This window comes from Carlito syrichta, unplaced genomic scaffold (assembly GCF_000164805.1).
Source record: "Carlito syrichta isolate Samal-C Ts95f unplaced genomic scaffold, Tarsius_syrichta-2.0.1 Scaffold304000, whole genome shotgun sequence".
NCBI classification, from domain to species: Eukaryota; Metazoa; Chordata; class Mammalia; order Primates; family Tarsiidae; genus Carlito; species Carlito syrichta.
Window position 1 is genome coordinate 551818 of NW_007248096.1, and position 14315 is coordinate 566132.

General features: G+C 40.8%; 1 protein-coding gene across 2 annotated transcripts in view; it reads left to right on the plus strand.

Annotated features, from left to right (window-relative positions):
• SSH2 (slingshot protein phosphatase 2) overlaps positions 1-14315 on the plus strand; it is a 293047-nt gene that overhangs the window by 235166 nt on the left and 43566 nt on the right. For both annotated transcript variants that reach the window (XM_008059339.1, XM_008059340.2), the window contains 4 exons: positions 2881-3002; positions 8317-8385; positions 9172-9237; positions 13498-13692. In XM_008059339.1, coding sequence (XP_008057530.1) covers positions 2881-3002; positions 8317-8385; positions 9172-9237; positions 13498-13692 — 452 coding nt within the window. The remainder of the gene's footprint in view (positions 1-2880; positions 3003-8316; positions 8386-9171; positions 9238-13497; positions 13693-14315) is intronic.

The following is a 14315-nucleotide window of genomic DNA, read 5'->3' on the forward strand; positions in this document are numbered from 1 at the left end:
GCATACTCACAGCCACCCGAGTGTTGACCTGCTGGGCTCCAGCAAGCCTTCTGCCTTAGCTTCCAAGTAGCCAGAACTACAGACACAAGCTGCCACGCCCAACTAATTTTTCATTTATTGTAGAGATGAGGTCTCACCAAGTTGCCCAGACTGGTCTCGAACTAGTGGACTCAGGCAGTTCACTCACCTCATCCCCCCAAAGTGAAGAATTACAGACTGAGCCACCAAGCCTGGCCTATTTTTTTATTTATTTGAGGTGGAATCTCACTCCATCTCCCAGGCTGGAGTGTAGTGGCATGCTCACAGCTATCCCAGCGACAACCTGCTGGGCTCAGGCGATCCTTCCCCCTCAGCCTTCCAAGTAGCCAAAACTACAGGCACGTGCTACCATGCCCAGCTAAGTTTTTTTATTTATTGTAGAGATGAGGTCTCACCAAGTTGCCCAGGCCATTCTCTAACCCGTGGGCTCAGGCATTCCTCTCATCTTGGCCTCCCAAAGTGCTAAGATTACAGGCTTGAGCCACTGCGCCCAGCCTTTATTTTTTTGTTGGAATGATTGATTGATTGACTGAGATAGGATCTGTCACCTGAGCTGGAGTGCAGTGGCACAGTCACAGCTCATTGCACCTTCCAACTCCTGGCTCAAATGATCCTACCAGCCTTGGTCTCCCAAAGTGTGCGTGGCCCTGTTGAAACATTTTAAAGTAAAATTCAGATACCATGTCATTTCACTCAGGATACTTAAGAACCACAATGCCATTATTACTAAACAGTAAATCTTTGATTCCCTCTAAGACCCTGTCGTCAGATTTTCAGAATGCCCTTTTAAAATTTAAATAAGCAATAAGTTAAAACTTTTTTTTTTTTTTTGAGTTGGAGTCTCACTCCTTCGCCCAGGCTGGAGTGTAGTAGCACGCACTCTCACAGCCACCCCAGCATCAACCTGCTGGGCTCTGGTGATCCTTCCACCTTAATCTTCTGAGTAGCCAGAACTACAGGCATGTGCTACCACACCAGGCTATTTTTATTTAATTTTTATTGTAGCAACTGAGGTCTCGCCAAGTTGCCTGGGCTGGTCTTGAACCTATGGGCTCGCCTCAGTCTCCCAAAGTGCTGGGATTACAGGCTGAGCCACCGTGCCCCGCCAATTAAAACTTCTGATAAAAAAGAGATGGTTCTGAGAAACCAGTTTTCTTTATCACTGAAAGTAAAAATCTTGTAATGTATAAATGTGCAGGAATTCAGTAGCGCACAGCCTATGCTCCCCTTAGATGATGTTAATAGTTTGCTTCATATTATAATTGTGGAAATTGCGTCTGTGAGACCAATGCTCACATTCATATTCCTCACATTCCCTTCGTCTGTCTTCAGAAAATGCTCTGGGTGCCGGGCTCAGTGGCTCAGCCTGTAATCCCGCGCTTTGGGAGGCTGAGGTGAGTGAATTGCCTGAGCCTGTGGGTTCGAAACCCACCTGGGCAACTCGGCAAGACCTTATCTCTACAATAAATCAAAAAATTAGCCGGGTGTGGTAGCGCGCGCCTGTAGTTCCAGCTACTTGGAAGGCTAAGGCGGAAGGATCACCAGAGCCCAGCAGGTCGAGGCTGCAGTGGCCGGGAGCAGCCACTGCACTCCAGTCTGGGTGACAGAATGAGACTCCAACTCAAAAAAAAAAGAAAAAAAAGAAAATGCTCTGGGTGTTATTATAAATTATGCTAATAGCAAACATTTATTGAGCATTTACTGTAGGCCAAGCAGTGTGCTTCACAGTCTTTATTTTATAAGACTCTTAAAACAATCTGGCCTGGCACGGTGGCTCACACCTATAATCCCAGCACTTTGGGAGGCTGAGGTGAGAGGATTGCCTGAGCCCACAAGTTCAAGACCAGCCTGGGCAACTTGGCGAGACCTCATCTCTACAGTAAATCAAAAAATTAGACATATCGCTTCTGCACTAGACCAGAGTCCAGTCTCTCTCGCTCTCTCTCTCTCTCTCTCTCTCTCTCTCTCTTTTTCTCTCTCTCTCTCTTTCTTTCTCTCTCTCTTCTTCCCCCCAATCAGAAAAAAGGAAAAAAAAAAAAATAGCTGGACATGGTGGTGCGTGCCTATAGTTCCAGCTACTTGGAAGGCTGAGGCGGAAGGATCACCTGAACCCAGCAGGCCGTGGCTGCGGTAACTGTGAGTATGCCACTGCACTCTAACCTAGGTGACAGAGTGAGACTCCAACTCAAAAAATAAAAAAATAAATAAATAATAAAATAACTTAACCTATTGGACAGGTATTATTATCTCCTCTAGTTAATTTATTTATTTTTGTTTTTGTTTTGAGTCGGAGTCTCACTCTGTTGCTCAGACTGAAGGGCAGTGGCATGCTTACAGCCACTGCAACCTTGACCTGCTGGGCTCTGGCGATCCTTCTGCCAAGTAGCTGGAACTACAGGCACGTTCCACCATGCCTGGCTGATATTTTTATTTATTGTAGAGTTGAAGTCTCACCAAGTTGCCCAGGTTGGTCTTGAACCCATGGGTTCAGGCCATCCTCTCATCTTGACCTCCCAAAGTGCTGGGATTATAGATGTAAGCCACCATGCCCGGCCTTCCTCTAGTTAATTTAGTATTTACCAAAGGTTTTATAGCTAGCATAAGATTGGGGATTTAAATTTATGTCTCCCAACTACTGGCTCGTCTGCCTTCCTGAGTATGCTTTAAGATGCCGATGTAAAAAAGAGTTGAATGATCTAAAATTAGCCCTTAAATGTCTTAACTTCTCTGTTGTCTTTTAACTTCCAGGCTGTAAGACTGGAAAGTACTTACCAGAATCAAACTCGCTATATGGTAGTGGTTTCAACTGTCTTAACTTCTCTGTTGTCTTTTAACTTCCAGGCTGTAAGACTGGAAAGTACTTACCAGAATCGAACTCGCTATATGGTAGTGGTTTCAACTAATGGTAGACAGGACACTGAAGAAAGCATCGTACTAGGAATGGATTTCTCCTCTAATGACAGGTATGTGCTACCACAAGGAGATGTGAAAACTCCTTTTGAAATAACCTGTTCCAGTTGTGTTTTGAGTTACCGCAGAATACATCTTATGCAGTTCTGCCATTAAAGTTCAAGGCATAAAACCAGGGAATGTAAGTGTCTTAGCTGCAGTCTTGAGACAAACAAGTTTAGTGAATGTCTTTGGTTGTGGGTTCCTAATTTACTGCTTTTTTTTTTACCCTCCTCTCATCTTTAGGTGGTAATAGTATAAAGCAGTTGCTTCTAAACTTCCATCTTCAGGAAGAAAGCTGCCTTTTCTTAGTAGTCTACTCTGCTTGAATCAGTAATGATTCACTTTGGTAATTCTAGGGCGCTTGCTCTTTGTGGTAGTGTACCAGTGGTCCTGGTTCAAAGTGATCCCCCTTAACCTCCAATCTTTTATATCTATCAACGGCCTTGTACTTTACTTTTACCAAATCTTTACCCCCTTTTTCCTTCTGAGTTAAAGGGGGTGTGTATGGGGAGGTCCTTAAAGTCAAATCAGAACCTTTTATTATCATGTACTTTTGGCTTTAGCTGCACTTTATATTCTGTGATTAAAAATATTGCACATTGCATAGAACCTGGCTTTTTTGTGTGTCCTTTAAGGTGTGTTGCTTTCCTTTTTTATTTTCCCACTTTTTCTGGAGAAACCATGGGAAGACTGTGGAATGTGACTGCTAAGCAGATCTTTACACTTTAGATAATAAGCCTCAGGAAATCCTGCCAGATGTCTCAAAGCATTGACTTCCTGGTGGAAGACTAGAATGGAGTTGTAGAGTAGCTAGGGGTGTGACCAAGGCCTAGGGGAATTTAGCCACAAAGCGGGAGGGAGCCTGGGAGTGACTTCAATTGCCCTGATGCTTGGTGGGAAAAAAAATCACATTGTCATAAGAAAGTTCCCCAAACTAGTGTTTACCTGACATATAGAAGTCAACCTGAAAATGCCTGAGTTCATAGGGATCACAAGGCCAGAGCTGTTAACTTATATACCACTTACAGTATTTAATTGTATACTCTGAATGTACACAGGGTTGTAAACCACATTTAGGAAGCTTTCTTAAACTGCATAGTTATAATTTCTGGTGTTACTTAAGCTACAGACCTTTCAGTAAGCATTTTCCTATAAGAGCATCTACCTTGTCTATTTGATTAGGGTTTTAGGACTTCTAATTTGGGTTTTTATGTCTCTAGATCTGTACTGTCCAGTGTGGTAGCCACTAACCACTTGTGACTATTTTAATAAATCAAAATAAAGTTAAAACTTTAGTTCCTCTGTTCTAACCAATGTTCAAGTGTTCAGTAGCCATATGTGACTAGTAGCTACCATATTGGACAGTACATGTATAGAACATTTTCATTATTGCAGAAAGTTCTGTAGGACAGCACTGCTGTAGCTCATATTTCCTTTGTTCAGTTTTTCCGGCCCCTTCCCTTGAAAATCCTATAAAACAGGAAGTGGAGCTTCGTGGAAACTTCAACTGAGCCTTCCCCTAGAGACAGAAGACAATAACTGCAGATTCTCCTAATCCAGAGTATGAGTAATCAGATGTCTAATCTTATCTGTTTCATTTTGTCCTAAACTTTATCAGAAAGAATGCTTATTAATTTGTGTCCAGTAATTTATCCTCAGTGAACTACATCTGTCTTTTGCAATAGTCCTGCCTGAATCGTATCTGACTAGCACCACTAGCCAAAGGAAATTTTAGTTTAAGGAAGACAAAGTAGGACTGTTTGATATACTTGCTATTAAGAAATCCCCATACATCCTCTGCTTGAATGAGCCCCTTAGTAAAAGAAATGCTGACCACTTTAGAATACTAGGCTCAGGTAATCTAAAATTACTTTAGAATACTAGGCTCAGGTAATCTAAAATTACTTCTCAGTTGCTGTTGAAAGAATTTGTATCATTTTATATTTGAGAATATAAAATGTTAATGTTTCAAAACAGAATTAAGCCAAAGTATTTATGACAAGTGCAAGTAGTTCTTAAGATATATCACAGCAGGCTGGGCACGGTGGCTCACACCTATAATCCCAGCACTTTGAGATGCCAAAGTGAGAGGATTGCCTGAACCTACAGATTCAAGAACAGGCTGGGCAACTTGGCAAGACCTCATCTCTACAACAAATCAAAAAATTAACCAGACCTGGCAGCATGAGCCTATAGTTCCCGCTACTTGGAAGGCTGAGGTTCAGGAAGGATCACCTGAACCCAGCAGGTCGAGGCTGCGGTGGCCAGGAGCATGCCACTGCCCTCCAGCCTGGGTGACAGAGTGAGACTCCAACTCAAAAAAAAAAAAAAGAAAGAAAGATATGTTACAGCTAACTCATGTAGCCTACCTGTTTACAACTTCATTGTGTTATATTTTAATTAATAAATTTTTTCATATACAGTATACCTAACATTGGTTTTCAGAATACATTTGTGTATATGAAGTTATTTAAAAAATAGAGCTTCATGGTTTGTTTTGCTTTTTAATTTCTCTTTGTACCCCCAACACCTTGAAATGTCTGGTATATAGTAAGCACTAAATAAATATTTGTAAGTAACTGTAATTTAATGGAGAAAAATCTTGAGAGGCTTAGGTAAACTCGATAAAAATACCAGGTATGCCTAATACAGGCTTTTCCTTCCTGTTGGGTGAAAAAGCTACTTCTTAACATAAAAAAGCATTCTGACCTGAATACAGGCTGAAAATGTGATGTTGATTCCTATATATCAATGTCATTTGTCCAGAGGTTAACTGGTATCTGGTTATAAGCTCATAGGTCACAGTCTTTTGAAGCTTTTGTACCTTTTTTTTTTTTTTTTTTTTTTTTTGAGTTGGATTCTCACTCTGTCACCCAGGCTGGAGTGCAGTGGTGCTCACGGCCACCACATCCTTGATCTACTGGGCTCAGGCGATCCTTTTGCCTGAGCCTTCCAAGTAACTGGAACTACAGGCATGTGCCATCATACCCAGCTGATTTTTCGTGATTTATTGTAGAGATGAGGTCTTGCCAAGTTGCCCAGGCTGGTCTCGAACCCATGGGCTCAGGCAGTCATCTCACCTCAGCCTCCCAAAGTGCTGGGATTATAGGCATGAGCCACCACACCCAACCACTTCTGTATCTTAATTTCTAGATTTGTCGCTGGGCTATCAACTCTTCATATTTATACTACAAATTATATTTATTGTTAGGAACCTGACTAAGCATTCACTAAATACAAAACAAAAGCTACTTTATTTTTATTTATTTATTTTTTTTGAGTTGGAGTCTCACTCTGTCGCCCAGACTTGAGTGTAGTGGCTGCTCTTGGCCACTGCAGCCTCGACCTGCTGGGCTCCGGCGATCCTTCCGCCTCAGCCTTCCAAGTAGCTGGAACTACAGGTGCGCGCTACCACACCCGGCTAATTTTTTTGGTTTTATTGTAGAGATGAGGTCTCGCCAAATTGCCCAGGCGGGTCTTGAACCCGTGGGCTCAGGCAATTCACTCACCTCTGCCTCCCAAAGTGCTGAGATTACTTTGGCTGAGCCACCGAGCCAGCCAAAGAAGATATTTTTATGCTAGTTTTACAAATGAAAAAACTGGGACACAAAGCAATTAAGTAATTTGCCTGCCATTAGTGCCACGGAACCCAGGTTCCAGAGCCCATCTGACTCCAGAGCCCTTGCTCTTAAATACTGCATTGTTCTCCCCTTCCCGCCCACCTCTCATGTGCAAAGTTCTTTCTACTCCACCATGCTGCCTCTCTAGATATATCGGCATGGAGCAGGTGTAGAAGCTTCTGGGAGACTAGCTGGAGGGGGAAAAATGCCTTAAGGAGAGAATTTGGCAGCAGTCTGAGGTAGGTTACAGTTGTCCAGAGACATGGTGTGATAGAGCACATGATCGTGAGTTGGCTTTCTATACCAACCTGTTTTATTAGCTTAAAGTCAGTTTCCTTTCTGGGCTAATGTGTGATTGAAATAGTATTTTTTAATTTTTCTTATTTTTTGAGTTAGAGTCTTATTCTACTGCCCAGCCTGGAGTGTAGTGGCACACTCACAGCCACCGCAGCCTCAACCTGCTGGGCCCAGGTGATCCTTCTGCCTTAGCCTTCCAAGTAGCTGGAACTACAGGCATGTGCCACCACACTTGGCTACTTTTTTTATTTATTGTAGAGATGAGGTCTTAAGAAGTTGCCCAGGCTGGTCTCGAACCTGTGGGCTCAGGAAATCCTCTCACCTCACCCTCCCAAAGTGCTGGGATTATAGGTGTGAGTCACTGCACCTGGCCCTGAAATAGTATTTTAAAATATTATTCTAGAATACCCTTTTGATTATTGACATTCCTGTTAACTCCATTTCTTCAGTGCTAATTCAGTGCACATTCACCAAGCAATGTTTTAAGTTGCTTGTGTCTACTTTGTCTCTCTTACTTAATTACAAGCTGTTAACAATGATTTCTTAACTTTTTTCCCCCCACCCAGGTTGGAGTACAGTGGTATGATCATAGCTCCTCACTGTAGCCTCCAACTCCTGAGCTCAAGTGTTCCTCCTGCCTCAGCCTCCTGAGTAGCCAGGACTGATGACTGCAGTCATGTGCCACCATGCCCCGTTTATTTTTATATATATATATTTATTTATTTATATATATATATATATATATTTATATATACGTGTATATATATATATATATATATATATATATATAAATTTTTTTTTAAGAGAGTTTCACTGTATTGCCCAGACAGGTCTTAAACTCGTGGCCTTAAGCAGTCTTCCTGCCTCAGCCTGCTAAAGTGCTGGGATTACATGTATGAGCCTCTTTGGCCATGCTTCTTTACATGTGTTTATTCCCTTTCTCTTTTAGACCATTGAGTTGTTCTGGTGTTTAATAAGTCTATGTAAACCTCATAATTAGAATTGAGCAAATCATGCTTTCTAAGATGTTCAGCAACCAGCAGTAATTCTTGAGATTAGACATAATTTTTGGAGTTGAGTTGAATCCTGTAACCTGTGGTAAGACCTACCAAATGCGAGTCAGCACCAGTCACCTGGATTTTTTAGATGGTGGCCATTTGCAAGATGACAATGTAGGGAGTTCAGTGAAATATACATTTTCTTTGTTAAATATTTAAGGACCTGACTAACCATCTCTTTGTTCCTGAGGACACACATGGTATTAATAGTAATATGATAGAAATGTATCCACTATAACACTTATGTCAGAATTTAGAGATTAGGCGTTTTTCCTTTGTGTAGAAAGAGTTAATAAATAAGACTACTTTCCAGACAGGGAGTAATTTATGGACTATTTCTTGTCTTACAGTAGCACTTGTACCATGGGCTTAGTCCTACCTCTCTGGAGTGACACCCTGATTCATTTGGATGGTGATGGGTAAGTGCTTTCCCTTTTTATTTTCCTACAGAAAGCCAAGGGTTAGAGTTGCATCTTAGTATCCATTCATTCAGCTGAGTGGGAAGCCCAGTGTGCCCAATTGAACTGTCATATCAGCATCTCAATTAGTTCTTTTAAACTCTTGTGTAAAGTGGAGTAAAAATACAACTTGCCAGGGTATCTCACTTCTGTTTGTCTAAGCTGATTGTGGTAAGAATCCAGACAAAGAAGAACTAGTTTCTTGGCTCACTCTTTAATCTGAGCGTGTGGGACTGTTGCAATGCTCTCCCAAAGGATATGTTCTGTTTCAAATAACCTCTTGCCACCTCTGCCAGCTGTCAGCCTACAGTATAACCTCTTTTCTGTGCCAGTTCCCTCTAGTGACTCCCCCACCCCCACCCCTGGGTGTTTTTAGAATGTGTCCCCAAGAGACTAAGATGTTTGCTCCAGTTTATAAGACCAGGGTCAGGTTTGCTAAGAGCCCACAAGACTTCCAAATAGAAATATACAAAAGAACAGTTTGTCTGTTGCTACAGCTGGGAAGCTGTATTTAATTCTCTTACTCCAGTGTGGGAGTCCATTCATTCTGCCTGATAGATAAAAATCAGACAATTTGTTGAAGTATTTCCATCCAGTCTAAGACTCTAGTTGACTTCTACATGAAGTGCCTGATGATTCCTTCTACTGAGCCAGCTGTTACTAGCCTGAGGAACATCCTTAAAAACTCGCAATTGAAGTAACCTAATCTTATTTATGGATTTTTGTCTTGTTTTCTTTTGTCCTTAGAGGGTTCAGCGTATCAACAGATAACAGAGTTCACATATTCAAACCTGTATCTGTGCAGGCAATGTGGTAAGATGACTTTTAATATATCTACAAAAGTATTTAATGTTACTGGAGCAATATTTGTGAGAAATATTTAAAATGGTACAGTTCACTGTGAAAGTGCTGTATGATCTGTTTGTATGGATAAAATTTTGTGTGATCTGTTTGTGTGACTTTCATAGTTAAAGATGACCTAGAAATGCAATGTTCACTGTATGGATAAAATTTTGTGTGATCTGTTTGTGTGACTTTCATACTTAAAGATGACCTAGAAATGCAGAAAGCCTTGAGCATTGATGAACAAGTGAAATTCAGAGATAGTATTAGGTTCTGGAAGAGACTTAGTGGATCAGATAGCCAGCTGAAACTGAGTTTTATTAGGAACACATTGACTAAGTTACTTAGTGGTCTAAGAGCCAAGATTAGAAACATCTCACCACTGATCTTTAGCTTCTGTTCCTTAAATCAGAGATAGCATTGGCAGTTTCTTTATAGATAGACAAATTTCCATGTAAACTGCTGGTGGCTATTTTCTTTTTTCTTTTGAGTTGGAGTCTTACTCTGTTGCCCAGACTGGAGTACAGTGGCACATTCCTGGCCACCGCAACCTCAACCTGCTGGGCTCCGGTAATCCTTCCAAGTAGCCGAAACTACAGTTGCACGCTACCACACCTGGCTAATTTTTTTGATTTATTGTAGAGACGAGAATAAGTTGCCCAGGTGGGTCTCAAACCCACGGGCTCAGGTAATCCACTCACCTCGGCCTCCCAGAGTGCTGGGTTTACAGGCTGAGCCACCAAGCCCGGCCAGGCTATTTTCATAATGCAAATAAATCCTAGAGAAAACATTGTAGTTGTTAGTAATCATTAGCTGCCATATGGACACTGGGGTTATTTACCATGTGCCAGGTATTATGCCAGGTACTTTACATGGATTAAATTTCATTATATCAACTCCCAAAAATAATGTTATTAGCCCGTTGTTATGGATAAGAAAACTGAGGCTTTGGGGAGGTTTACGTACCTGGCCTGAGAGTATTTCTTACATTTAGACAGGATAGACACTTGTTCCAGATTATCTAGAAAAGTATCTAATATAACCAAGGAATGATGTGACCAAGATTCAGAATCCATCCGCCAGTCAAGGATTTGAATTTCAGTTTCTTATTCAGCTGCCTGTTTTGCAGTAGAATTCCATGAGGAGTGGAATGGACAGAAGAAAAGCAAAATAATAAATAAAGGAGCCTGAAAAAGACTCTAGGGAGACAGTCTATTCCTGAAAAACAGTTGATAGGATTGAGGTGGGTGGATTCCAAAGACTCATTGAACAATAAAGTCTTATCATTTCCTGCAGTAATTGAGACAGGACAGAGTTTCAGGTCATGTGTTTAGACCAGATTTTTAGATTCAGGGCATATTTTACAGATAGATTTCTCATTGAAAACTTATTACCTCCTTTGACCAAGGCTCGGTTAAAGGCAAATGACCTATCACTTCCTAAGTACCAAGTAAAACCAAACATCAGTAAATACCATAAATGACAAGTGTTTTCAGGTATATTTTGGGGAGAAGTATAAAGCAATCTTAATCCAAGTAATAACCTTAGATGAAGCTTTAATGTTTTGAAGGAAACCACCTAGTCCTAGCTCTGTCAATTTACTGCAGAATAAACTTTTTTTTGGTGGACCTCATAGGGATAATGAATTGAAAAGTCACAGGGAAAAAACAGATGTATGAATCAAGACAGCATTTAGATCAGGTGTTTCCCTTCACAGGAAGGTAATTACTACAGCTTCCCACTCCTATGCAGCTGAAGTATCTGAGGTGGCTAAGCCGTTAGTGTTTTTTAGGGCTGTTACACCAGACAAAATCATGTGCTTTTGAAGCATATGTTTCCTAGATGAAAACATGCATTGAATATCCAGTACATTACACTCAGCTGACCCTTTCCTTTGAATCTGTATAATGAAACTGAAATTCTCTAATAATTCTCTGAGAAGTTGGCTTACTTTGATTAATAGAAAGCATTTTTTAAAGATTCTGCAACTTTGTTCTTAAGGAAAAATCCATTTCCCTAAAAAAATGAACTGGCACATTTTTCTCTTATTAATTTTTTTTAAATTTCATAATTTACACTTATGGGTTTACAGGGATTCAAGGAACAGACAGTGTCATGTACTATTGGGTAGAAGAATGAACTGGAACAACCTTTCTGGAGAGTGATTTGCCTGTATGCCTTATCATTTTGCTTGGCCTTTGACTTAGTAATTCTACTTCTAAGAGTTTACCTTGAGGGCATAAACATGGTGTGTGCAAAGATTTTAGCTATAAGAATGTTTGTCAGTGTTCTAATTATAGCAAAAAAATAAAAAATAAATTTAAGTGTCTGAAAAATAGAAATTAATTAAATTATGGTGCATCTGTGTTATTAAAATTATACAACCATAAAAAATGATGTAGGTGAATATTTGTTGACAAGGAAAGATGTTGATGACAGACTAAAGTAAAAGAGCAAGTTATAAATAGTATGCAGAATATGATCATATCTTTATTACGGATCTGTACATAGACAAAAAGACTGAAAGGATCTGCACTAAAACCTTAACAGTGCTTAATTCTGGGTTGTAGGAGTGCAGGATGTTTCTGATTTTTATCTGAGGTCCCTAATTTTCTAAAGTGAGCGTGGATCACTTCTGTTATGAAGGAGACATAGATAAAAAGCCATTTTTAAAAAAAGATGTAAGCTGGACTCGGTGTCTCAGCCTGTAATCCCGCGCTTTGGGAGGCTGAGGTGAGTGGATTGCCTGAGCCCGCGGGTTCGAGACCCGCCTGGGCAACTTGGTGAGACCTCATCTCTACAATAAATCAAAAAATTAATCGGGCATGGTAGCCCACGCCTGTAGTTCCAACTACTTGGAAGGCTGAGGCGGAAGAATCGCCGGAGTCCAGCAGGTCGAGACTGCGGTGGCCGGGAACACTCAAGTCTGGGTGACAGAGTGAGACTCCAACTCAAAAAAAAAAGAAAAAGAAAAAGATGTAAATGGATTAGTCAGAATTATCATACTCTCTCTTAGGAGAGAATTATCTCTTAGGAGAGAGCCATTAGTTTATAACTAGTTAGATATTTTACTCAACAAATAATAATTGAGCTCAAACTATGAACTAGGCATTCCTTTAGGTACTTGAGTAAACAAAACGTAGACATATTCTTGCTCTTATTATAACTTACTTCCTAGTATTTCTAGCTTAAGCTTTTCCTAAGTATATACCCAAAGAGTTACTTTTCAATTTTGTTTACCCTTCTTGGGTTCCTGAGTTCAAAGTCAGAATGTTTAGTCAGTATCTGAATAACCAAAGCTGTCCTTAGGAAGTAGTTCATGTGTAGAAATAAATGATTTAAAGAGACTAGGAGACAAGAGCAGAAAGAATGATAAACATCATTAGATCAGTACTTCCTGGACATTAAAAGACATGTCCTCAAGACTTTAGGGGCATCTATCTATGCGATTTCTGTGGAGCCTCTCAGAATCATAGAGAATATATGCTGTAACATAATTCTGTGCTAAGGGAAACAAATCTTTATATGGTACATTATTGACATCTTTAGTTTTCTAATGATACAACACAGCCACACATGGTTCCAACTATAAGATCATGAGCTCGATAGGTATACTCAAGACCTATTTTTCACTGGTGAGTTGTTTTCCTTCCCCCAATTCCCCCTACCTTAATGATGTGTTGTATCTTTTAGCACATGTCTAGTCTGTTGCTATGGATAGATAATATGGTATAATCAGAATTAGAGAACCTTGAATTTCAAAGAGTAGATTCTCCAGAAGCCATATTCTGTAGAATTTAAAAATAGGCCAGGCACTGTTGCTCATGTCTATAATCTCAGCACTTTGAGTGGCTGAGGCAGGAGGGTTGCTTGAGTCCAGGAGTTCAAGACCAGCCTAGGGCCCATGAGATCCTTCCACAACGCAGCGAGACCTTCTCTCTACAAAAAAAAAATTTTTAATTAGCCAGGCATTGGTGGTATGTGCCTATAGTTCTAGCTACTTGGAAGGCTGAGGCGGAAGGATCGCCTGAACCCAAGAAATCAAGGTTGTCGTGAGCCGGGATTGTGCCCCTGCACTCCAGCCTAGGTGACAGATTGAGGCCCAAAAAAACAAATAAGTAAAATTAATTAATTAATATTAAAAATTAGAAGAGTTTGGGACACACATGGACTTTTGGCCTCTTGGTACCCCACAGTTTTGCGGTGCTCATTTCCCTGCATATCTTTCAGGTCTGCACTACAGAGTTTACACAAGGCTTGTGAAGTGGCCAGAATGCATAACTACTACCCAGGCAGCCTATTTCTCACCTGGGTGAGTTATTACGAGAGCCATATCAACTCAGATCAATCCTCAGTCAATGAATGGAATGCTATGCAGGATGTACAGTCCCATCGCCCGGACTCTCCAGCTCTCTTCACAGACATGTAAGTCGGTTTGCTAGAGATTATGCAAAGTCCTCTTTTGTGTTCTAGGGATCATAGAAGACGTGTTCCTCCTTAATCTCTTTTTCTTGGGAAATTCATCTTACCTGGTGATATTAGTCACTGTGTACCACATATCTGTCACATATAAAGATTCCTATTCTTTTTGTTGCCTGCAAAGACCTGAGGAGTTTCACCCCTGGGCATGATAGAGTCACCATAGGTAAGAACCCAAATACCATAAAATTTCATTATTCAGATTCCATTAACTTGAAATTTGAGTTTAAAGGAGTTGGGCTGAAGTTTGCATTTGCATTATCTGTGAAAGAAGCATTTTAGCAATCAAATTAGAGGGATATTTGTAAAACTTAACGAAACAAGATGTTTCCGGTCCACTTTTAAAAATGCCAAGTTGCCGGGCTCGGTGGCTCAGCCTGTAATCCCGCACCTTGGGAGGCTGAGGTGAGTGGATTGCCTGAGCCCACGGGTTCGAGACCCGCTTGGGCAACTTGGTGAGACCTCATGGCTACAATAAATCAAAAAATCAGCCGGGCCGTGGTAGCGCGCGCCTGTAATTCCGGCTACTTGGTAGGCTGAGGCGGAAGGATCGCCGGAGCCCAGCAGGT